General features: G+C 47.7%; 1 protein-coding gene across 1 annotated transcript in view; it reads left to right on the top strand.

The window, feature by feature from the left end:
• LOC115459451 (E3 ubiquitin-protein ligase TRIM37-like) overlaps window positions 1-25109 on the top strand; it is a gene marked incomplete at its 3' end in the record, with an annotated part of 63292 nt that overhangs the window by 21894 nt on the left and 16289 nt on the right. The window contains exons 3-5 of the mRNA XM_030189271.1: window positions 1035-1075; window positions 8353-8469; window positions 21535-21622. Coding sequence (XP_030045131.1) covers window positions 1035-1075; window positions 8353-8469; window positions 21535-21622 — 246 coding nt within the window. The remainder of the gene's footprint in view (window positions 1-1034; window positions 1076-8352; window positions 8470-21534; window positions 21623-25109) is intronic.

Here is a 25109-nt window from a genome sequence, read left to right as displayed (position 1 = left end):
AAATGGAAAATAAATCTATTTCATATCAGAAGAAAGACTTAGAATGTTATAGGAAAGCACTGCAACACATTCACTGTCAATGGTCTTCAGGAATTATCCACATCCAACCTAGGGAAATGCCTAAAATCCAATGACAAATCACTATTCATAAAAGAAATGGGCTTCCTTCTGTTCCCATTGGAAGTACAATAAGTCCTCTTCTCCCCTATTCAGTAGCTTGTTAGTGCAAATGCAACAAGGACACTGCTCTTACTCCCATGTCCTTGGAATAGTTACCCTCTGAGGCATTGCTCTAGAGCAGTGGTTCTCAACCAGGTGTTGGGACACACTTTTGTGTGTCACCGAGAGCTGAGAGGTGTGTCACCAAAAATGGGGTAGACAGTAAGCTCTTACTGCCCTTAACTATTTGTGTCTGCAGGCTGGGAAGTGCAGATCATGGAATCGGGTATTCGAAATACACATAACTGGTCCTTTCTGTTTCACCATTACCCACAATGCTCACTGCTGCCACCGGCCCCAACTGGAAATGTTGCAAGCGTGCTCTTCCCCACCCACTAGTCACCACCTTTCATTCTATCATTTTCAGCAATAATGGCGGAACAAAAAAAATCCCTTTTATATCATTCATGAACTGCAGTGTGTCAAGGATGTGAACATCATCTTTCAAGTGTGTCACAATGGAAGAAAGATTGAGAACCACTGCTCTACAGAAACTTCCCTTGATTCACTAGACAGCTGGAGAAACACCCTGTCTCCAAGTGGAAAAGAACTTCATTTCTTCCTTGGAGCTTGAGGGATCATAGCCCTCTCGGCTTCCTACAATTTGCTGCTCCTCTCAGTGACCTCTCCAGGAACTCACTGAGTTGTTTTTATACCAGGCATCTTCCTTCCTTACATCATTTGAGATGATTATTTAATTTTCTAAATTTTGGTATGGTGTTAACTGCTGACAATCTTTTGAAGAGCAAAATAGAAAGTACTGAAAAATAAACATAAACATTTTCACTAAGTATATGTTAACTTTTTCTCTTCAGCGTTGGCTGACGGAGCAGAGAGCTCAGTGTCCCCATTGTAGGTAAGATTGCTTTCTATACTATTGTAGTCAGTTGATATTCACAATTTAGATGATTACAGAACATCATATCTAATATAATAAAACGCACCGTGAACGTTCTGAAGACAACGTTCTGAAGTCACTCAAACACTCCCTGGCTGTAGGGTTCGTGGATTCATGGTGTGAAGCCAGCCAGCCGTCTCTGCCCCGCCCTCGCGTCAAACGTCATGACGTCGAGGGCGGAAAAAAAACCAAACAAACGGATCGCACCCATGCACGGTGCGTTTTATTATATTAGATTTACCTCCGTGGTGGCGGTTCCGGCAGCGTCAGGGAAGGAGGCGGCGCTCCCGACGTCTCTAGCCTTCCCTTCGCTGTGTTCCGCCTTCTTCTGACGTCAAGGATGACGTCAAAAGAAGGCGGAACACAGCGAAGGGAAGGCTAGACATCGGGAGTGCCGCCTCCTTCCCTGACGCTGCGCTGCCGGAACCGCCACGGAGGTAAATTTAAAAAGAAAAAAAAAAGGGATGTTGGTGGGAGAGAAGAGGGTGGGCAGTAAAGTTGAACAATGGGAGCGGAAGGGCAGGGGAGAAACGACAGCATGGATGCGAAGGGGGGGGCATGGATGCGAAGGGGGGGGGAGAAGAGGGCGTGCCAGGCTGGGACATGGGAGAGAGAGGAGCATGGATGCGAGGGGGGGTCATGGAAGGGAGAGAGGGGAATTGCTGGAAAAGGATGAATGGAGGGGGCAGGTGACAGAGGAGCATGGATGGGCATGGATTGGGAGGGCAGGGCTCAGGGAGAAAGGGGAATTGCTGGAAAAGGATGAATGGAGGGGGCAGGGGACAGATGGGCATGGATTGGGAGGGCAGGGCTCACACTCTCTCTCTCATACACAATGTCTTTCTGACTCACACTCTCACACACTCTGTCTCACACTGTATCACATTCACTCTCTATGTGCCACACTCGCTTGGTCTCATACACTCACTCTCACAGAGAATCTGTGTCTCACACACACTCTCTCTCTTGCACACACACACACACACACTCTCTCTCACACTGTGTCTCACAAACACACTTGCACACACACTCATTCTCACACACACACTCTCTAACAAACACACTCACACCCAGACTCACTCTCTCTCTCACACACACTCACACTTTCACTCTGTCTCTCACACAGTCACTCTCACATACACTCTCCCAAACATACACACTCCGAGGAAAACCTTGCTAGCGCCCATTTCATTTGTGTCAGAAATGGGCCTTCCTCCAGACCGGTCAAGACGCATGGGTTATGTCCTCCTACCAGCAGAGGGAGACTGAGAAAAACTGAACTTTTGAATACTGTATATATAACCTGTGCAGTACATTCACTAGCCAGTATTTTCTCAGTCTCAGCAGAGGTAGATGGACAGCCTGTGCAGTCTTTAATAGTCTGGTGAGGTAGTTTGATTCTATAGTTAAGGGGGTTTCTCCTCTTATTTCCTTGTTTATTGGTTTGGCATATGCCCTGTACGTGGTAAAAAAAAAAAAAAAAAAAGTGCTTCGGGGCCCTGGGTCCGGTGGGGCCCAGTTTTTCCCCCTGGGGTGTCACACCTGTTTTCAGGTCCCTCCCCCTGTGCTGCTCTCTTTGGAGACGCTGGCAGCTTGTGCCTCGGCTGCTTTCTCTGATTGTAGCCTTGAGAGCCCCCACTTCACAGCTGCCAAAAGAAATTAGTAATATTTCTTTAAGAGCCGTCTGCAGTTTTATGGGTGATATCCCTTTAAAAGTCGTCTGCAGTTTTCTTTACATAGGAACGGTCGGCAGGCCGTTCCTATTGCTGGCGAAGCAGAGAGAGAGCAGAGAGGTTAATTGTTGTGTGGGAAAGCGGTGAAAAAGAGTGTTTGCGCCGGTCGGGGCTTTGAAGTTATGGCGGGCAAACTTCTTCGCTGTCGCGCGTGCTCGCGTCGGGGCATAGAGACGCCGGGAGGTCAGTGCCGGCTGTGCGGCGATCCAAAGCAGGTCGCGCCGGTGGCGGCACCCCCGGTGTTAATAGCGGAGGCCCCAGCTAGTTCGGGGGTGTCAGGAGTGGCAGCAACGTCGGCAGGGCCGTTTTCTACGAATTTAGTTTTGGCGGGAACGGCCGCCATTTTGGATTCCGCGCGTCCCGCGGAATCAGCTGTTTTTGGCCCGGCTGCTCCCGGATCGGCCCCGAAGTTGGCACCGGAGGGTCCAGGAGGCGTTGGTTTTCCTCCGGATTTTGTATGGACCCTGTTTCAAGCCTGGAAGGCGGGACCCCCACCTTTGGGGGAGGGGGCTAGTGCGGCCCCGGTTAAGAGGCCTCGTTTTGAGTGGGACGACGAGGAGGGATTCTCCCCTGTAGGATCTGAAGGGGCCTTGAGTGATAGCGCGGATCCTGAGGGGTTTGAGGGTCCTCAAGAGCCGGAATTGGTGGTCCCTGGGGAGGATCCTTCGGTAGTGAGAATTTTTCACAGGGAAGAGCTTGCAGATCTCATTGAGCAGGTTTCTTCCACCCTCAAGTTCGAACAGCCAGAGGCGGTTTTGGGGGAGGCTAGGCAGGTGGATCCCTTGGTCAAGGGGATCCAGCGGCAGGCTCGGTCTTTTCCCATGAATAAGGATATCCGGGATATGGTAGTTCAAGAGTGGCTTTCGCCGGATTCTCCCTGTAAAGTGTCTAAAGCGATGTCTAGGCTGTACCCGCTCCCACAGGAAGATAGAGATTCCTTTAAGGCTCCCACAGTGGATGCGGTGGTGACAGCAGTCACCAAAGCCACGGCTATACCGGTGGACGGGGGGACTGCTCTCCGGGATCCCCAGGATAGGAGACTTGAGGCCTTCCTCAAGCGGAGTTTTGATTTGTCGGCCCTGGCCCTGCAGGCCTCGATTTGTGGGGGGCTGGTTGCGAGGGCGTGTTTCCGTTGGGCCGAGAAACTCCTGGATGACTCCGTGGAGGTTGGGACCTCCGGGGTACAGGAATTAGCCAAATTGGAAATGGGATCCTCCTTTTTGTCTGATGCGCTTTATGATTTGCTCCGAGCTTCGGCCAAGAATATGGCTATGCTGGTGGGGGCACGTAGGGCGCTGTGGTTGCGAGGTTGGGTCGCAGACGCGGCCTCCAAAGCTAAGCTTTGTTCTCTTCCATTTAAGGGGGCCATGCTCTTTGGTGAGGATTTGGATAAGTTGGTGAAAGGTCTCAGCGATGCCAAGGCCCCTCGCCTTCCGGATTTTCGTCCTAAGGCGGCGTTCAGGGGTACTTCCTCCCGAGGTCGGTTTAAGGAGGCTCGCCGGTATAGGCCCGGGAGGCCTAGTGGGGCCTTTAGAGGTCGGTTTTTCCAGCGAACACAGTCCTTTCGGGGGAATCGGCGCGGAGGCCGTGATTTCTCCGCGGGAGGACAGGGAGGACAGGTTTCAGGGCGTAATCCACAATGAAGGTGTGCGGGTCCAGGCCCTGGTTCGGGTAGGGGCTCGGCTGAGTCAGTTTTACCAGGACTGGGCCCAAATCACATCGGATCAGTGGGTTCTCGAAGTGGTGCGAGACGGGTACGCTCTGGAGTTCGACGGCCCGCCTCCCGAAAGGTTCCTGGAGTCCCCTTGTCTTTCCAGACTCAAACGGGCGGCGGTGCGAGACACGTTGGCGCGGCTGATCAGTCTGGGGGCGGTGGTACCTGTTCCCGCCACTCAGCGCCGCTTGGGCTGCTATTCAATCTACTTTGTGGTCCCAAAGAAGGAGGATGCCTTTCGTCCTATCCTAGATCTGAAGGCAGTCAATGCAGCCCTCAGAGTTCCCACTTTCCGCATGGAGACATTGAGGTCGGTCATTGTCGCGGTGCGGGAAGGGGAGTTTCTCACGTCTTTGGATCAGACGGAGGCTTATCTGCACATCCCCATTCGGGCCGCTCATCAGCGCTTTCTGCGTTTTGCGGTTTTGGGGAAGCATTTTCAGTTTTGTGCTCTGCCTTTCGGATTAGCAACGGCTCCGCGTACGTTTTCCAAGATCATGGTGGTAGTGGCGGCGGCCTTGCGGAAGCAGGGGGTTCTGGTGCACCCGTATCTGGACGACTGGTTGATTCGGGCGAAGTCCCAGTCGGAGAGCGAGGAGTCGACTGCTCGAGTGGTGCATTTTCTTCAGTCTCTGGGCTGGGTAGTGAATTTTGGCAAGAGTCACCTGGTGCCGTCGCAGTCGCTGGAGTACCTGGGGGTTCTATTCGATACCAGGAACGGTCGGGTCTTTCTGCCAGGCCCCCGGATTCGCAAGTTGCAGAGTCAGATTCGGCTATTTCTGTCGGAGGCGGCTCCGACGGCCCGGGAGTACCTGCAAGTCCTGGGGTTAATGGCGGCCACCATAGAGGTAGTTCCGTGGGCCCGGGCGCATATGCGGCAGTTGCAGTCAGCTCTTCTCAGGCGGTGGGCGCCTCTGTCGCAAGAGTTGGATGTTCGCCTTCAGCTACCGGTTTCCCCACGCCGCAGTCTCCAGTGGTGGTTAGACCCAGGCAATCTACAGAAGGGAATGCCATTGGAGGCTCCGCAGTGGGTGGTTCTCGTCACAGACGCCAGTCTTCAGGGCTGGGGAGCTCATTGTCTCGGTCAGGTAGCTCAAGGACGCTGGTCTCAAGTAGAAGCTCAGTGGTCCATCAATCGGTTGGAAACCCGGGCCATTCGACTAGCGCTTCTGGCGTTTCGGAGGGTGCTGGGGCAGAAAGCTGTCCGGGTGTTTTCCGACAACGCCACCGCCGTGGCTTATGTCAACCGTCAGGGGGGCACAAAAAGTCAGGCGGTCGCGGAGGAGGCGGCGCTGTTGTGTCAATGGGCGGAGCTTCATCTTCTGGCGCTCTCCGCGGCACATGTGGCTGGAGTAGACAACGTGGAGGCAGATTACCTGAGCAGACATGCGCTAGACCCAGGAGAGTGGTCGCTTCATCGGTCAGTGTTCAATCGCATTGTGTCGGTCTGGGGACTTCCCGTGATGGATCTCATGGCAACGGCTCGCAATACTCAGGTTCAGAGGTTTTTCAGTCGCCGGAGAGATCCTCGAGCGGAAGGCATAGATGCGCTTCTAATGCCGTGGCCGCGGGAGTTGCTGTATGTGTTTCCCCCATGGCCGTTGGTCGGTCGGGTGATTCAGCGCATTGCTCGACACCCCGGACAAGTGATTCTGTTAGCCCCGAATTGGCCGCGTCGGCCGTGGTACGGAGATCTGGTGCGGTTGGCGATAGCGGATCCTCTGCCGTTGTCAGATTCAGGGGTGTTGTGTCAGGGACCGATAGTTATGCCAGATCCGGATCGGTTCTCGCTTACGGCCTGGCTCTTGAGAGGCACAGGTTAAGGAAGAAAGGTTTTTCGGCCAGAGTTATCGATACGATGTTGAGTTCGCGTAAGCGGTCCACATCGTTGGCGTATGTCCGGGTCTGGCGAGTTTTTGAGCATTGGTGTGCAGGTAGGCAGGTTCTGCCCTTTCGGGCGTCGGTGACAGATGTCTTGGAGTTTTTACAGGATGGTATGGACAGGGGTTTGGCCTTGTCTTCCTTGAAGGTACAGGTAGCGGCTTTGTCGTGTTTCCGTGGGAAGATCCAGGGAAAGTCGTTAGCTTCTAGTCCTGATGTGGTTCGATTTTTGAAGGGTGTTAAGTTACTGCGCCCGCCGCGGCGGCGGATGGTGCCTTCGTGGGATTTGAATCTCGTTTTGGATGCTTTGGTGAGGCCGCCGTTTGAGCCTTTGGTTTCTGTTTCAGATAAGGATCTGTCCCTAAAGACGGTGTTCCTGGTGGCTATTACTTCAGCTCGGCGGGTGTCAGAACTTCAGGCTTTGTCTTGTAGAGAGCCCTTTTTGTCCTTTTCCAAGGAGAAGGTTTCGTTGCGCCCGGTGCCGTCCTTTGTGCCCAAGGTGGTCTCAGAGTTTCATGTGAATCAAGTGATTTCCCTGCCAGTTTTGGGTGACTTGGCCGGGAATGCAGAGCAGCGTCGACTGGCTAAGTTAGATGTGCGCAGAGTCTTGCGCTGTTACATTTCCAGAACTCGTCACTATAGGCTTTCTGATCGTTTGTTCATTCTCCATGGTGGTGCAAGGAAGGGCGCGGCAGCTTCCAAAGCTACGATAGCTAGATGGTTGAAGGAATCAATTGCGTCGGCGTATTTGCTGAAGGGCCGCGTGGTCCCTAAGGAATTTTCGGCTCATTCTACCAGGAGTATGGCGGCCTCCTGGGCGGAGAGTAGTTTGATTCCTCCATTAGATATTTGTCGAGCGGCGGTTTGGTCGTCATTGCATTCCTTTGTTAAACATTACAGGATTGATGTGCATGCCAAGGAAGAGGCAGGGTTTGGGGCTGCGGTGTTGACCTCGGGCCTACGGGGTTCCCGCCCTTAAGATATTACTGCTTGGGTACGTCCCATGCGTCTTGACCGGTCTGGAGGGTCGTGGAGGAAGGTGAAATTAGATCTTACCTGCTAATTTTCTTTCCTCTAGACCCTCCAGACCGGTCAAGGCCCGCCCTGTCTGTACTGTAGGCCAAGAGGTCTGTAGTCTGTTGTTCTATCTTGGCAGCTGTTGAGTGTGAATTCTATGGTTTCAGACTTGGTTTGGATAAGTCTGGTCAGGTGTGACCGTGTTTGTTAGTCCACCTGTGGAAGCACACACTATCTGAAGGACACAATGAAGGATATGAGGAAAGTGTCCAATTGACAATTACCACGTACGGGGTTATTAGTTCCAGTTGGTGTTTTGTTTTCTCTGCTTTGTCAGGGTTATACTGGCTAGTGAATGTACTGCACAGGTTATATATACAGTATTCAAAAGTTCAGTTTTTCTCAGTCTCCCTCTGCTGGTAGGAGGACATAACCCATGCGTCTTGACCGGTCTGGAGGGTCTAGAGGAAAGAAAATTAGCAGGTAAGATCTAATTTCACCTTTTTTACTAGTTGTTTTATATTATATTAATCCTACTGTTGTGTTGCCTTGTAGAAGGGTGTTCCTTGTTTGTATGATAGTCCCCAATCAAGAATTTAGAAGTGCTACATTAGTGTTGATTGATTAACTGCTGATAACTCAATTTTTAAAGCCAGTGCAACTGAAATCTCTTTGCCAATAAGATTGATTTGATTTGACATACCGCTTAACGTAAATTTGTCCTAAAGCGGTTTACAATATTAATTGCAATAATATGATGGCTATGAACAGTGGTAGCTGGGTACAAGCTGGCTGATAGGTTTTCAGTCATTGCATGTATGCACTGAAGGAATGTAATGTTTCTTAAGTGTTTATATTTCCAACTCAGAATGAACACTTGCTGTTTACAGAGCTCCACTCCAGCTGCGAGAACTGGTAAACTGTCGCTGGGCTGAGGAGGTCACACAGCAGCTAGACACACTTCAGCTTTGCAGCCTCACCAAGCACGAAGAAAATGAAAAAGACAAGTATGTGGAAGAGAACAGAGTCTTAGCATGGATTTCTGCATAGTGGGTTTGAATGTTGCTGTACTCAGGCTGGGTAGCAAATTGTATTGTTCTCTCACTGAAAAGTGAGGCCATACATCTGTTTAAAGAAAGTCTGCATCTTTGCACAGTTATGTTGGCTGTGGATAAACCTTTCTTGAAATCAGATTAAAATATTGCAGAGAGGATTAATATGTAGAAATTTGATAAAGTTCAAAATCTGGGCTGGGTGCATTTGTGATTGATAAAATAAATGTATTTTCACCAGCAAAGAAGGCCACGCCTATCTGTGTTTAAAGTAATGTGTGTGCTAATTAATTTACACTTATTAATCACAACTATGTATCATTGCAAAATTATTTATTCAATATTGTCAGATGTGATTTTATATGTGGGAAATATTGAATAAATTTGCAGTGATACATAGTTGTGATTAATAAGTGTACTGTAGTATATTTTGCAGCTAGATTGGAATAGTTTTCACTTTTGAACGTATAGAGTGTACTGCTAATTATGCCATTTAAAGCTCATTAAAGTGTTGCTAAACCATTCCATGCACTTTTGTACTCCTGGGGTAATACTGCATACATTTCAAAATTAAGTGCAAAAGGTTTGAATATTTTACACATTTTATTTGTGATTTTTGTTTTGTACAGAATTCCCCCATCATAAGGGCTGACATCTCTATATCAACTCTGTTTCGATGAAGCTGGTTTCCTTTCCCCATCCCTCAGCCTTCTCACTCAGTTCTTTCTCTAATTCCCAGCAAGTACCCTAATCCTGTGTATCCCCAAGGTTCCCCCTCCACCCATGACATACCCACACCTGTCTCCTCAACCACCAGGCATATACCCCGTCCCCAACTCTCCATCTTAGACCTCTCTACACCACATATCTAGCTTGCTTCAGAGATCCCCATCCCCTTAGCACACCATCTTCCAGCTAGCTCCAGTGACCCCCATCCCAGTTTGCCCAAGTGACCCCTTAACCCCAGTGGTACCTGAACCTGGTCCTGGAGGTCCCATAGCCAGTCAGGTTTTCAACGTATCCACAATTAATATTCATGAGAGATTTGCATGCAGTGAAGGCAGTGTATGCAGATCTCTCATTAATATTCATTGTGGATATCCTGAAAATCTAACTGGCCGGGGGGGGGGGGGGGGGGGGGGGGGGGGGGGTTCCAGGACCAAATTTGGGGACCACTGTCCTATCCCCATGCACAGTCATATGAGCTTGCTCAAGACCCTCCCCACACTCTCACAGCAACCCCAGTCCTCAGTACATGCTTGCTTCAGTAACCAACCTTTTCCCCCTGCCCCTTGCTCTAGCAACCTCTACTGGAATACATCTGCCCCTGCTTTCTTCCAGCTGCCCCAACCCCTTGCATTCTGAAACTCTCTTCACAGACCCTACCCTCGAGCACAGGTATTCACTACTTGCTTCAGGTTTCCCACTACCTACCTAAATCTGTTGCTTTCTTTCCTGCCCTAATTGCAGTGGCAAGATGAGGTGAATAGCTGTGCATTGGACAACACTCTTCTTCTCTGGTGTCCTTTCATTTGAAAGCCCACAAGTTCAAATGAATGGTTGGGCTTAGGGCGACAGAGCAGAGGACATGACTTGATGCAAAGCCGTTATCTTGCTGCTGCAGTTTCTGCGGGGGAAAAGATGAGGAAAGGCACCAATGAGTCAGCAACTAAAAAGGCTGCAGCTAGATAGTGTACCTCAAGCAAATTAGCATCCATCAAAAATGCAATGTTTGAAGAGGAGTTTGTTTCATATGGACCTGTGCAAGATAAGATAATCCAGCCCCCACCTAAACTCAAGAACACATTTTGAATTTAATCTTCTGCTAGACAGGCAATCAGTATGATGACTTAAGAATAGGAGTAATATACAACTATAGGCCTCAGCCAGAAGTCAAACATGCTGCTTGCCTTCTGAGCCACTTGGAGGACATGAGTATAGCCAGCTAGGAAGCCAACAAAAGTGGCATCGCAGGAATCAATGTTGCCTAACACCATGGGCTAGATCACAGTTCTAAAATCTCTTAACCAACCATAATTTATAAAAGAAGCTAAAATCTGCGGTAGGGTAGATACCCCTAACGGTGTGGATAACATGAAGGACTTAGTGAAGGTAGAGAAATGGTCTGGAATTTGACAGCTAAGATTTAATGCTAGAAAATGCAGGGTCATGCGTTTGGGCTGCAAAAACCGAAGGGAATGGTACAGTTTAAGGGATAAAGAACTTTTGTGCATGGAAGAGGAGCAGGACTTGGGTGTGATCATATGTGATGATCTTAAGGTGGCCAGATAGGCAGAAAAGGCGACGGTGAAAGCTAGAAAGATACTTAGGTGCATAGGGAGAGGAATGACCTGTAGGAAAAAGGAGGAGATAATGCCCCTGTATAAGACTCTGAGACCTCATTTAGAATATTGTGTACAATTCTGCAGATTGTACCTTTAAAAAGATATAAACAGGATGGAGTCGGCCCAGTGGGCGGCTACTAAAATAGTCAGTGGTCTTTGTCATAAAGCGTATGAGGACAGACTTAAAGCTCTCAATATATATACTTTGGAAGAAAGACAGGAGAGGGGAGATATGATAGAGACATTTAAATACCTATGCTGCATAAATGCACAGGAGGCAAGTTTCAGTTGAAAGGAAGCTCTGAAATGAAGGGGACATAGCATGAAGGTAAAAGGGGATAGACTCAGAAGCAACCTAAGGAAATACTACTTAATGGAAAGGATGGTGAATTCATGGAACAGCCTCCTGGTGGAAGTGGTGGAGATGAAAACAGTACTGAATTCAAGAGAACTTGGGACAAGTGTATAGGATCTGTAAGGGAGTGATATGGATAGTAGATGGCATGCATGGGCAGACTGGATAGGCCATATGGTCTGTATCTGCCTACAGTTTTCTCTGTTCCTATGTTTCTAAAACATGTTTAATATGGCCTTTCATAGAAAGACTCATGAGAGAAGGAAGTGATGTCATGAAGAGTGACAAATGCTTAAGTAGAGAGCTCCATCTTGGGTGCACTAAAACAATGGTATTTTATATATCCAATATTCCTACCTTTCATAGACTGACCACTCAGAGGGAGAGAGCAAATGTCTTTCAGGAAGAATTTGGAGGTTTACAAGTTCGCCATGAATGGCAAGAGCTGAGGCAGCAGGAAAGAAACATGGAGTGAGAGAGGTTAAAAAGATGGTTGTGATGAACAGTGAGATGGAAGGAGAAGTGACCGTTAATGATGTGAATGATGTGAAGGTTCAAAATGAGGTACTGACTAGTGGAGATCAAAAGTGAAATTGGAACTGTAAAAATTGAAATAAAAGAAGCTATGGCAGCATAAGGAGCAAGGAGAAACGCAAAAGTGGAACAGAGTGGCCTAAGCCTAATGGAGGGTGGAGAACTAAGACTATATCGAATATTCATTTTGGATTTGATTTGGCACCGAATACATTATAAATTCGAATTCATTTAATCCAGGGCTCTACTGTGCTAAATCCTACTGAAATAAACACATGATCTCAATTTCATGTTGCTTCTTTTATTTATGTTAAAGCTCAATACCCATTATTTGTATTTGATATTCATGTTTGGCCAAATAATATTTTTCATTATTTATATTTGGCCGAAAAATAAAATATGATGCTCAGTACAGCTATAGTGGAGACTGCAGAGGTTCTTCATGAGTCCTTTGAAGAAAGCAGAGGAACATAAGAGTAGTGAAGAATGAGTGGAGGGTTCATGAGGAAGAAAATGAGAAAGTGATGTGGACTTGAAAAGACTAATGAAGATAGAAGAGACTTTTAAGTGATGGATTCTAAACATACATAAGTAATGCCATACTGGGAAAAGACCAAGGGTCCATCGAGCCCAGCATCTTGTCCACAACAGCGGCCAATCCAGGCCAAGGGCACCTGGCAAGCTTCCCAAACGTACAAACATTCTATACATGTTATTCCTGGAATTTTGGATTTTTCCAAGTCCGTTTAGTAGCGGTTTATGGACTTGTCCTTTAGGAAACCGTCCAACCCCTTTTTAAACTCTGCTAAGCCAACCGCCTTCACCACATTTTCCGGCAATGAATTCCAGAGTTTAATTACACGTTGGGTGAAGAAAATTTTTTTCTCATTTGTTTTGTTTTAAATTTACTACACTGTAGTTTAATCGCATGCCCCTAGTCCTAGTATTTTTGGAAAGCGTGAAAAGACGCTTCACATCCACCTGTTCCACTCCACTCATTATTTTATATACCTCTATCATGTCTCCCCTCAGCCGTCTCTTCTCCAAGCTGAATAGCCCTAGCCTCCTTAGTCTTTCTTCATAGGGAAGTCGTCCCATCCCCGCTTTCATTTTAGTCGCCCTTCGCTGCACCTTTTCCAATTCTACTATATCTTTCTTGAGATGCGGCGACCAGAATTGAACACAATACTCAAGGTGCGGTCGCACCATGGAGCGATACAAAGGCATTATAACATCCTCACACCTGTTTTCCATACCTTTCCTAATAATACCCAACATTCTATTCCTTAGCGTCCCTCCGGACCGGACCAGGATTGGACTGATGGGTTGTGCTCGCCTACCAGCAGGTGGAGACTGAGAAAAAACTCTGACTCTAGAGAGCCAATAGGAGCCCTGGCCATGTGACCTTAGCCTCAGTATTTTCTCAGTCTCCCAGCAGGTAGGAAGCGAGCCCATTAGTCTCTCTCTTTCTCTTTTAGAGGTTTACAATAAGAACAACATTGCTACCTCTTCTTCTGTGCCTAGGAATTCTCTGTTAGACGCTGGTCAGGTAGGGACTTCTTTTCCTTTCTTTTACAGCCTCTGGGGTGTCAAACTCGGATGTCTCCGGGTCCCTCCCCCCTTCCTCCCCATCTCCCATACATAGCTGGGAAGGACTACCCTTTGTTTAGAAAGGTGTATGTCTTTGGGAGAGGCAGCCACTATAGAAAATTAAATCTGATAAGCTACATCCCCCGGCTTCTAACGAGCAGACAGCTATGTGTTGTTCTATTACTCTTCAGCGGAGTTTTCCCCATTACTTTAACGAGCAGGCAGCTCTGGTTGCTGTTTTAGGTGTCTATAATTATCTAGCTGGTTAAAAAAAAAAAAAAAAAAAGAGGCAGCAGTAATTTGGAGGAGTTTAGGTGTAAAAAAAAAAAAAACAATTAAAGACAACTTGTCCCCACTGACTGAATGAGCAGACAGCTCCGTTTGATTGCATGGGAATGCTGTGAGTCAGCTGTGTAAAAAAGAAAAAGAGTGAGCGGCAGCATTTTGTTTTCAGCCCTCTTTGAGTTGAGCTGTATTTTATTTAGCACTGCCGTTTGTGTTCTTCCCTTAGCGGTTTGTTCGGCGGAGCAGGGCTTAAAAAAAAAACAAAAAAAAAAAGAGAGATTTTGGCGCGAATCGGGTACGCGCGTTACCGTCATGTCCGAGAAGCTGAGACGAGCTGTATGCTAGCGTCGGGGATCTCCTCTTCCGGCTCCTGTAAATATTGTGCGCCGCTGGGGGGTGCGTCGGGACTTTTCTCTTTCGCCGTCTTCGGGCCGTTTGGGGCTGATCTTTCTCAGGAGTCGCCTATGTTCTTTAGGGGGGTCATTTCTTTGCTTTTTATGTTTTTAATGTTGAGTAGCTGGTTGCTGTAGCCTAATAGTCAGCACTACAGTCTCTGAAGCTGCTACTACTACTATTTACTATTTCTAAAGCGCTACTAGAAAAACGCAGCGCTGTACACTTGAATATGAAGAGACAGTCCCTGCTCCTCAGATCTTACAATCTCATTAGGACAGACAGAACAAACAAGAGATAAGGAGATTTTAAAGTGAGCAGGTTTAAAATAAGGGTCCTGAACAGAGTGAATAAGGGTTAGGAGTTAAAAGCAGCATCAAAAGGTGGGCTACAGAACTGGGTGCAGGTCCCAGTTTTAGTAATTTATTTCTCTTTCTGGGACTCCTGTATGTCTGTGTCCCACTATATATACATTACTTGGCCAGCCTGTTTGATGTTTGTTTCTTTATAATCTCGGGTGGCGTTTGTCTGTGGGCTAGGAGCCAACTTTTCAAAATTATTGGGGGTGCTAAGTCCAATGAAAATGACCCCTCCCTGGACATATACATGAGTTTTTCTCAATATCGGGGGTGCTCAAGCACCCACAGCACCCACAGAGTCAGCTCCAATGTGACTGTGGGAAGGTAGTTCACAGTTGTGTTTTTTTTTTTGTTATAGCATTTTTCGAAAGGTTTATTTATTTATTTATTTATTTAATTGCATTTGTATCCCACTGCCGCGTGGCAGTGCGTTCCAGAGTTGCGTGCTCTTGTAGGAGAAGGTTGATGCATGTAGTACTTTATACTTTATGCCTTTGCACTTAGGTTGCTTTCCATACCAGGATATTTCCTATATGTTAGCTGTACGTTTGTTCTTCCACAGGCATGGGGGCAGTAAGGATGTTATCATAGGTACATGCCACTCTCACCTGTTTAACTTTGTGTCATGAAATCATAGTTGCAGGCTACTTTTACACGACAGTCATCTTCTTATTTCCTCTGTCCAGGAGTTCTTGCGGTTTTATTTTTAGATGGTTATGCTTTTCATTTCGCCTCCTTTCTCTATCGCTCTCACGGCAAGGCATGTGAAGTAGGGGTCTCCCTACATAGACTCTTGGATCTTAGACCATTTTCTCTCTTGATTCTTCCGAATGCAATTTTAATTTCTAGTTCCTAAGAATGGATCTCCCTTCCTCCTATTTGGAATCTCACTGCCGTCATGCGCACTCTCAATGTCTCAAATGTTTATCACAAGAACCTAGTTCCTAAGAAGGAATTTTCCTTCCTCCTATTTCAATTCTAAATGCTGTCAAGAGCGCTCTCAAAGTCTCAAGTCTTTTTCATGAAAGCCTTCGATCCATAGTGAAGCTTCGTGCAGCACATTTTTTGATACAAACTTTTCTGCATATTTCTCTTAGGAGAGTTTCTGAGAAGGATAGAGCCCGGTGTGAAGGAAGCTAAGCAGGGTCCGCCCGGGCTGGGTCCTGGAAGGGTGACCAGCTCACAATGCGCAATAATGTCCCTTCACAACACTGTTTTCCAGTCTCTAAAAGTTCATCATAGTTATGCTACCCCTCAGAAAAGGGGAGATTCTTCTTCACTCATGGCGAGTCAGCTAGCTATTTAAAAAAAAAAAAAAAAAACTCTTGTCGACAAGTCAGCAAGTCGCAGACCGAGAAGTGCAATTTTTATGGTTCTCAGGATGCCTAGTACTGGTGGTCAAGAGTCGTCTAAATATTTCGCAGTCTCCACAATATTTTGGGGTTACATGCGACATAGTTGCAAGGTTTTTTCCCTGGGCAATTGCCTTTTGCAGTCTCATGAGCTGCACTCCCGTGCTCTTTATCTTTTTGAGTGTTCTGAAGCATTTGCAGCTTCCCTTTTGTTTTTTTTCCCCGAGACTGCTGCTCTTCTTTTCGGCATTAGTTGAGTAGGACATTCCTCCTGGCATTTGGTTTTACTTCCAGGACTACCATGTGGTCTCTTTACTTTGCAACTTAATTTTTTCCTTCTTGGCTCTTGGCATTCGGTTTGCTTTCAGGATTACCATGTGGTCTCTTTACATTGCAACTAGGGGACTGTCAGTCGCTCTCGGAGCAAGGAGGTATCCCTGAGGGCTAGCGTTTTATTCTGAGCACTCTGTCTTTGGTCAGCATTGTTGCCATGTTATGTTAGTCCGGAATGCTCTTTCTGTACTCTCATAGGACTGTTATCATCTTAGGTTACTTCAAAGACTCAATCCTGCTCTCTGGCAGGACTGTTTCTAGCTTATGTTCTTTCAGAATGGTCTTCGGTCTCCTGGTAGGTCTGTTGCCTTCTTAGGCTACATATTGAGGCCCCTGGTAGGTCTCTGGTCTTCTTGTGTATTGAAGGTACATCCTTTCCTCGGACAGTTCTACTATCTGGTCATTCTGTTTCTTTACAGGGCTTGCATGTGCCCCCCTTTACACGATTGACATGTATGTCATTTTATTTTTGCATGTTTTCACTTTTCTCTGTAAGCTGCCTAAGGGGTAATCTAGCGAACAGTGCAGTGAGATGTCATCGGGGAGGCCCAGCTTCGGTTCTCACTCTGACTCTAATCGTCCTGCCTCCTAGGTGGGTTCACATCCGCACTGACGTTTGGTTTATTTCATGGCTGATGTCTGTTTTATTCAAGGGGAGTCATTTGTATGGATCTACCATCTGACCAGCCCTGTAGCATGCCATCCCCTTCTGGCATGGTGGCCTTCTCTTCAGGTCGGGCATTTCGCTTAGATATTTGGATCTCAGGGGCGTAACCCTTATGTTTTTTGTTTTTCCTTGCAGATATACCAGGCTGCCTTTTAGGTTGTCATCTTGACTTTTTATGGAGCCGAGGGGGTTTTCTGTTTTCTCTAGAGGACCTTCTCTCTGCCCCAGTCCGGCCTCTTTGTTTCTCTCTTGCTCAGGCTGGTGCATGCTCTCAGTCTGGGACAGGCATTCAGCCTTGCTAAGCAGGATGGCATCTTTTGTAGTTGCAGTATTCTCTTCTCAGCTTTTAGCCTCTGTGCCTTAGTGACATTGTCAGAGGGACAGGGTGTTATTCTTCTTCGCACGATAATTCAAAATCATCTTGTTTCCTTTAAGGTTTCTTTCTCCTTTCAGACACTGTTGTTAGTAGCCATGGCTTCAGCTAGCAGGGTCAGGACTGCAAGTTTCTCTCATACAGGTTTTCTTTTTTTCCAATCAGCTAGTACGTCTAGGTAAGAGGTACTTCTTCACCTGGGTATTTCTTTTTCATTCTACCTTAGTTTCCCATTTTTCATCTTTTCCAATCACTTTTTTCTTACTGGTCTGGACTCTTCTACTGGCGTTCAAGATCACAGGAAATTATATGCTTTATATATGCTTTACATATTAAAACAGATCTTATATATTTAGAGAACTGTTACAAGCTATTTGGTCCTTCCTTTTGGTACTTCTAGTCAAGGTAAGGTTGCCGTTGTTTCGGCCTCACTATATCTCGACGTATTAAGGAATTCATACCTTCTATTTGTCTACTCACTGGGGGACCATTTCCTGAGAGTGTTATAACATATGCTCCATCTTGAGAAGCGGGGTTCTTTCCTTCGCACAGCGATTTTTGGTGCACTAGGTGCACGTTTTGTACGGTGCCATTTTGAGCTTAGCTTCATTCTCTTTTGATTGATATACACTCTACATGTTCATTGTCGCCAGGAGGTGATCTATGCAACTCGGAGATGCTTAGGGGTTTGAAAGGGTCCCTCCCTTAAGGTTACTGCTTTGGTACTTCCCATCAGTCCAATCCTGGTCCGGTCCGGAGGGACGCTAAGGAAGGAGAAATTAGATCTTACCTGCTAATTTGCTTTCCTTTAGTCCCTCCGGACCAGACCAGGCCCCTCCCATATTTTGTCACTTTTTCAACGGGGTATTAAAAAAAAAAAAAAAAAAAGACGCTTGTACATATATAGGACTTTAAGTGGACCATGCCACGTCTCTGGTCGGAGTTGCTGGTGGGTTCAGTTGCTGGAATATATGTGTATGTATGTATTTATATATCTATCTATATATGTATGTATATATTTATATATCTATATATGTATAGAACTTTGAGGTCCTTAGCACTTCTGTGCTGAGAGTTGCTGGTGAGTTCTAATTCAAGTGAGCCATACCACTTCTCTGGTAGGAGTTGCTGGTGAGCTTTCCTACAAAAGGGACATACCACTTCTCTGGTGAGAGTTGCTGGGGTACCCAATTGCTGGTATATATATATGTGAACCTTTAAGTAAGCCATGCTAGTATATATATGTGAAACTTTAAGTAAGCCATACCACTTCTCTGGTGAGAGTTGCTGGTGAGCTATAAGACAAGTGAGCCATACCACTTCTCTGGTGAGAGTTGCTGGTGAGCTATAAGACAAGTGAGCCATACCACTTCTCTGGTGAGAGTTGCTGGTGAGCTATAATACAAGGGAGCCATACCACTTCTCTGGTGAGAGTTGCTGGTGAGCTGTAGTACAAATTGGGCCATACCACTTCTCTGGTAAGAGTTGTTGGTGAGCTCTGATACTTGGCATTGCCGAGTGCTTTGTGGCTGCTAGGATTCCATACGGCACAGATGGTCTTTCTTTCTTTCTTTCTTTCCTGCTTTGTTATTCAAATACTGAGGCTAAGGTCACATGGCCAGGGCTCCTATTGGCTCTCTAGCGTCAGAGTTTTTCTCAGTCTCCACCTGCTGGTAGGCGAGCACAACCCATCAGTCCAATCCTGGTCCGGTCCGGAGGGACTAAAGGAAAGCAAATTAGCAGGTAAGATCTAATTTCTCCTTCGCTTTCCTAGCCGCAGCAGCACACTGAGCAGAAGGTTTCAGTGTGTTATCGACGATGACACCCAGATCCCTTTCTTGGTCCGTAACTCCTAACGTGGAACAGGGGCGTAGCCGGACAACAGATTTTGGATGGGCCTAGGCAAGAAGTGGGTGGGCACCAAGTGTTCTCCTCCCCCCCCCAACCACCACCCAAAAAATGTCTCAGCTGGTGGAAAAATGCTTCTTTCCAACTTGGCAGTCTGCAGCAGCAGGTGCCGGTATCGTGGAGAGTAACGTTTTCATTACCATCAGGAGAAAGTCTTCAGCTGGCCGAGCTTGGGAATCCCACCAGCTACCACTAAATGTGTGCTACTGTTGGGTGGGCCTGAGCCCTGAATGGGTGGGCCCCTGCCCACCCAGGCCCACCTGTGGCTACGCTTCTGACGTGGAACCTTGCATGACGTAGCTATAATTCGGGTTCTTTTTTCCCACATGCATCACCTTGCACTTGCTCACATTAAACGTCATTTGGCATTTAGCCGCCCAGTCTCCCAGTCTCGTAAGGTCCTTCTGTAATTTTTCACAATCCTGTCGCAAGTTAACGACTTTGAATAACTTTGTGTCATCAGCAAATTTAATTACCTCGCTAGTTACTCCCATCTCTAAATCATTTATAAATATATTAAAAACATGGATAAAGTAGTGTGGTTGCCTTGTTAATCTGCTTTAAAGGTAATAAGTAGAAAAACAAAACAAGAAAAAAAAAGATATTATTGATTTTATGTTTCAACAATTTTTATTGATGATGTAATAAAGCCATCCTACATAACAATCAGCAAATACAGAATACAACCATTTATCTTGTAACACCAAAGTAAAAGCAATTTGACGATGCCATTACCAACATTTAACGCCCCTTTTCCCCCCTATTTCCCTGCTCCCCCTTCTCACCTCCCTACTTCCCTCTCCCCCCTTACACACCATTATTCTGATTGTGGTTGTATTACCAAACGCTTAATCCAGCCTCCCACTATTACTGACCAGTATGCTATGTCCTTTAGGAGTGAGAATCTGTAGGTAAGTCAGCCAAATTTTGAACGAGAAATTTCTTTCGTTTGGGGGAGTTCCTCGCCTGCCTGGCCTCCCAAGCTGCCAAAATGTGTACCAGCTCCGGCGGTCAGGTATTGTAAAACACATTTTTGAGGCACCAGCCTCAATTTCCGACACAAAAGGCTGGGGTAGCAGCCCAGAGGAGCGAAAGCTCCGGGTTGATCCAGCAAAAACTAACCCTCCGTCCCTTGAATTGTACTCCCCAACAGCCCGACCAAAAAACCTCCTACCTGTACCCAAAAATTCTGTACTGCTGGATACGACCAAACCGCGTGATAGATCGACTGGAGATTATGTCCACATTTGGAGCAGGCCAGATCTGCCAAGTTCCCTATGTGTGCCAATTGAGCCTTGGTCATATATGCTCGCAGGACCACCCGGTAACCACACTCGCGCAGTCTCTCATCTGTTGTTTTTTTAATTTTTTTATTTATAGAATTTTATAATATATAATATTCAATCTTGAATAATAATACACAATATATGCAAATCTTCATCGTGAATAAAGTAGGAAAAATATAGAAATAAATTCACAAATATCGACCACAAAATCAAAGTAATCTGATCCAAGAAACAAGAAAAAATATATATATTATTCTAACCCTAATAGCTAGATTTATCCTCATAACTAATAAACCAAAGACTGCGCCAAGCTCTAGCGGTTTACTCCAAGTTGCTATACAGTGTTACATTCAGGTCTAAACTTTCACGGTTATATCCTCTCTACTTTTTAGAAAATCCTCCAATTGTTTGGGTTAAAAAAACTGATACTGTTTTGCTTGCAATAATATCCTACAAACACAAGGAAAGTTCAACAAAAAATTTGCTCCAAGGGCTAAAACTCTTGGATGCAATACAAGAAATAGTTTACGTCTTTTTTGGGTTTCCCTAGACAAGTCTGGGAAAACCCTAACTTTTGAACCCAAGAGTAAAGAATTCAGCCTGAGTACTGCGTCTCTATCTAACTCCAAGGCAAATGTTACCAACAAAGTGGTTCTTTGTGTAACCACTTCTAATGATGATTCCAGGAATGCCGTCAAGTTCGTCTCTCATCTGTTGTGAGCGCTCGAATGCCCTTCAGTATGGCTGCTACATCCCAGGTCATGAGAGAGACCCCCATGTCCTCCTCCCACCTGCCCTTCCCTGTTAATTCTAGAATTAGTATGTGGTGGTGGTGGTGCTGGGGGCAGGGGCATGAATATAGATTTTGGATGGTAGTGGTGAGACAAGATATACATTCGGTTAGCCCATGGTAAGGGGGCTGATAAATGTACTTTTGTTTGTGGTTCAATATAGTGTTCTGCCCTGAAAATTATGTTTCAGGTTAACTTAAATAAATTTGAAGTGGAACCTAAAATTAAGGGGTTGTCTAGTGCAGCAGTAAAACATTAGGGAATGGTATAGCCTGCCTCCAGTATAAGATTTACAGAATTTTTATTTAAAAATAATTATGTAAAGTACTATGTTTTGCTTTTTTTCTTTCCTTTATCTGAAGTCCCAGCCAAGTTAATGTGAACAGGTCTTGGACTTCAGAGAGACCTTAATTGCTGTAAGTGCATTAATCTTTTCTTTCCTATTTTAGATGTGAAAACCATCTTGAAAAGCTTAGTGTATTCTGTTGGACATGTAAGAAATGCATCTGCCATCAGTGTGCGCTTTGGGGAGGAATGGTGAGCCAAAAGTTTCCTGTTTTGTGAGAAAATTATAATGATCCCAAAATGTATATCCAAGTAACCCAGATCTGACGAAGAAGGGCAACCTTCGAAAGCTAATCAAGAAATGTATTAAGTTATGTCCAATAAAAAAGGTATCATCTTATTTTCTTTTCCATGTTTTATTTTGTTTGATTTCTATTGATAACCTTAAGAGTGGACTAACACGGCTACCACACTCCTCTACTCAAGTAACCCAGAGAAATTCCTGAGAGCCAGGGTGTTTGATTTTGAAGCAACTGCTAATTGGTTATATGAATGAGCTTTTTCTTATACATATGAGTATATGTATATATGTATGTATATATTTGATAAAGTTCTCCGTAGGGAGAACTTCTGGCTTGTATTTTTCTTTCTCCGAGGACAAGCAGGCTGCTTGTTCTCACTGATGGGTGACGTCCACGGCAGCCCCTCCAATCGGAAACTTCACTAGCAAAGTCCTTTGCTAGCCCTCGCGCGCCCGCGCGCACCGCGCATGCGCGGCCGTCTTCCCGCCCGAAACCGGCTCGAGCCGGCCAGTCTTCTTTTGTCCGCACTCGGTACGGTCGTGTTTTCGCCGTGTCGAGCCCCGGAAAGTCGACCTCGCGCGTCCAATTTGTTTTGAGCGTGTTTTTTTCCTTCGGGAAAGCTTTACCTTAGTCGGGAAGTGCTCCGGAAACCCCTCGCCGGGTTTCGTGTAAATCCTCCCCGTACTTCCAGCTTTTTTGCCCCGGTAAGTTTTCTTTCGTCGTCGGGGAAGGCCTCTTTTCGGCCTCGGTCGAGATTTTTTCTCCCTCTAAATTTGGTGCTTCAAATTTCGCCATTTCGGCTTTTGATTTCGCCGGCGTGATTTTTCCGCCCATGACATCGAAGCCTTCCAGCGGCTTCAAGAAGTGCACCCAGTGCGCCCGGGTTATCTCGCTCACTGATCGACACTCCTCGTGTCTTCAGTGTCTGGGGGCCGAGCACCGCCCTCAGAACTGCAGTCTGTGTTCCCTGCTTCAAAGGCGGACTCAGGTAGCGAGACTAGCCCAGTGGAACGTGTTGTTCTCGGGCTCTTCGTCGGCATCGGCACCGGGATCTTCGAGTGCATCGACGTCGTCAGCGTCCAGACCATCTTCCTCGGCCGCCCCTGCATCGAGTGCATCGAGGCATCGGGCCTCTGCATCGGCGCCGAGACATCGGATAGCTGCATCGACGTCGGTGGTACCAGGACCTCGTCTGCTGATGTCGTCGGACGGTGGTGCATCGGGTGGAGTGCAGGTGAGGGCTGTCCATTCCCCTGCTGGTGGCGGTGAGCCCTCGGGTGGGTCTCCTCCTACCCTGAGGGCTCCTGCGGTACAGCCCCCCCGAGATCGACCTTCTTCAGTCTCGGCCCCGAGGAAGCGACGGATGGATTCGACGTCCTCGTCGGTGCCGGGGAGCTCCGGTGACATGCTTCGGAAGAAATCGAAGAAGCATCGACACCGGTCTCCTCCCCGTGTCGGCACCGAGAGCTCTGGGTCGCCGAGGGAGTCGGCACCCAGCAGGCATCGGCACCGAGAGGACCGCTCACCCTCTGTTCAGGAGGTGTCGATGCGCTCCGCTCTGGACAGCCCGGAACAGCCTCCACGCCCGGAACAGGTACTGACGTCGACGCCTGCATCGACCTCTCAGCCTTTCTCTGCAGCCACTCTAAACGAGAGCCTCCGGGCCGTTCTCCCAGAGATTCTGGGAGAGCTGTTGCGCCCTACCCCTCCGGTACCGGCGGTGCTTGCGCCACCGGTACCGTCGAGCGTGGCGCCGGCTGGCCCATCGCCCAGGTTGAGGTCCCCGACGTCGGTACCGCGTGCGGTGCCGACCGCGGCCACCTCCCAGGAAGGCTCCCCGACTACGTCGGCGGAGGGAGCTTCGCCGATGCGGGCGAGGGAGTCTACCTCTCGACGCCCCCATCGTGGACGGGGTTCCACGGAGTCGAGCAGGGCGAGGTTGCAGACACAGGTCCGTGAGCTTGTGTCTGACACCGAGGGTGAGGCCTCGTGGGAGGAAGAGGAAGATCCCAGATATTTCTCTGACGAGGAGTCTGCGGGTCTTCCGTCTGATCCCACTCCCTCTCCTGAGAGACAGCTTTCTCCTCCCGAGAGTCTGTCTTTTGCCTCCTTTGTCCGGGAGATGTCTACGGCCATCCCCTTCCCGGTGGTTGTGGAGGACGAGCCCAGGGCTGAAATGTTTGAGCTCCTGGACTATCCTTCTCCACCTAAGGAAGCGTCCACTGTTCCCTTGCACCATGTCCTGAAGAAGACATTGCTTGCGAACTGGACCAAGCCATTAACTAATCCCCACATTCCCAAGAAGATCGAGTCCCAGTACCGGATCCATGGGGACCCAGAGCTGATGCGCACTCAGTTGCCTCATGACTCTGGAGTTGTGGATTTGGCCCTAAAGAAGGCTAAGAGTTCTAGGGAACATGCTTCGGCGCCCCCGGGCAAGGACGCTAGAACCTTAGACTCCTTTGGGAGGAAGGCCTACCATTCCTCTATGCTCGTGTCCAAGATCCAGTCTTACCAGCTCTACACGAGCATACACATGCGGAACAATGTGCGACAGTTGGCGGGCTTGGTTGATGCTCTTCCCCCTGAGCAAGCCAAGCCTTTTCAGGAGGTGGTCAGGCAGCTGAAGGCGTGCAGAAAATTCCTGGCCAGAGGAGTTTATGACACTTTTGATGTTGCGTCCAGGGCCGCTGCTCAAGGTGTGGTGATGCGCAGGCTCTCATGGCTGCGTGCCGCCGACCTGGAGAATAGAATCCAGCAGCGGATTGCGGACTCGCCTTGCCGTGCGGATAACATTTTTGGCGAAAAAGTCGAACAGGTGGTAGAGTCTCTCCACCAGCGGGACACCGCATTCGACAAGTTCGCCCGCCGGCAGCCTTCAGCTTCTACCTCTACAGGTAGACGATTTTTCGGGGGAAGGAAGACTGTTCCCTATACTTCTGGCAAGCGTAGGTACAATCCTCCTTCCCGACAGCCTGCGGCCCAGGCTAAGCCCCAGCGCGCTCGCTCTCGTCAGCAGCGTGCGAATCAGCAAGGCCCCGCGGCTCCCCAGCAAAAGCAAGGGGCGAGCTTTTGACTGGCTCCAGCAGAGCATAGCCGACATCCAAGTGTCAGTGCCGGGCGACCTGCCTGTCGGAGGGAGGTTGAAAGCTTTTCACCAAAGGTGGCCTCTCATAACCTCCGATCAGTGGGTTCTCCAAATAGTCCGGCAAGGATACACCCTCAATTTGGCCTCACAACCTCCAAATTGTCCACCGGGAGCTCAGTCCTACAGCTTCCAGCACAAGCAGGTACTTGCAGAGGAACTCTCCGCCCTTCTCAGCGCCAATGCGGTCGAGCCCGTGCCATCCGGGCAAGAAGGGCTGGGATTCTATTCCAGGTACTTCCTTGTGGAAAAGAAAACAGGGGGGATGCGTCCCATCCTAGACCTAAGGGCC

The sequence above is a fragment of the Microcaecilia unicolor genome, unplaced genomic scaffold, assembly GCF_901765095.1.
Source record: "Microcaecilia unicolor unplaced genomic scaffold, aMicUni1.1, whole genome shotgun sequence".
NCBI classification, from domain to species: Eukaryota; Metazoa; Chordata; class Amphibia; order Gymnophiona; family Siphonopidae; genus Microcaecilia; species Microcaecilia unicolor.
The sequence above is the reverse complement of the archived record's forward strand: the minus strand, read 5'-3'. Positions and strand labels throughout refer to the sequence as shown.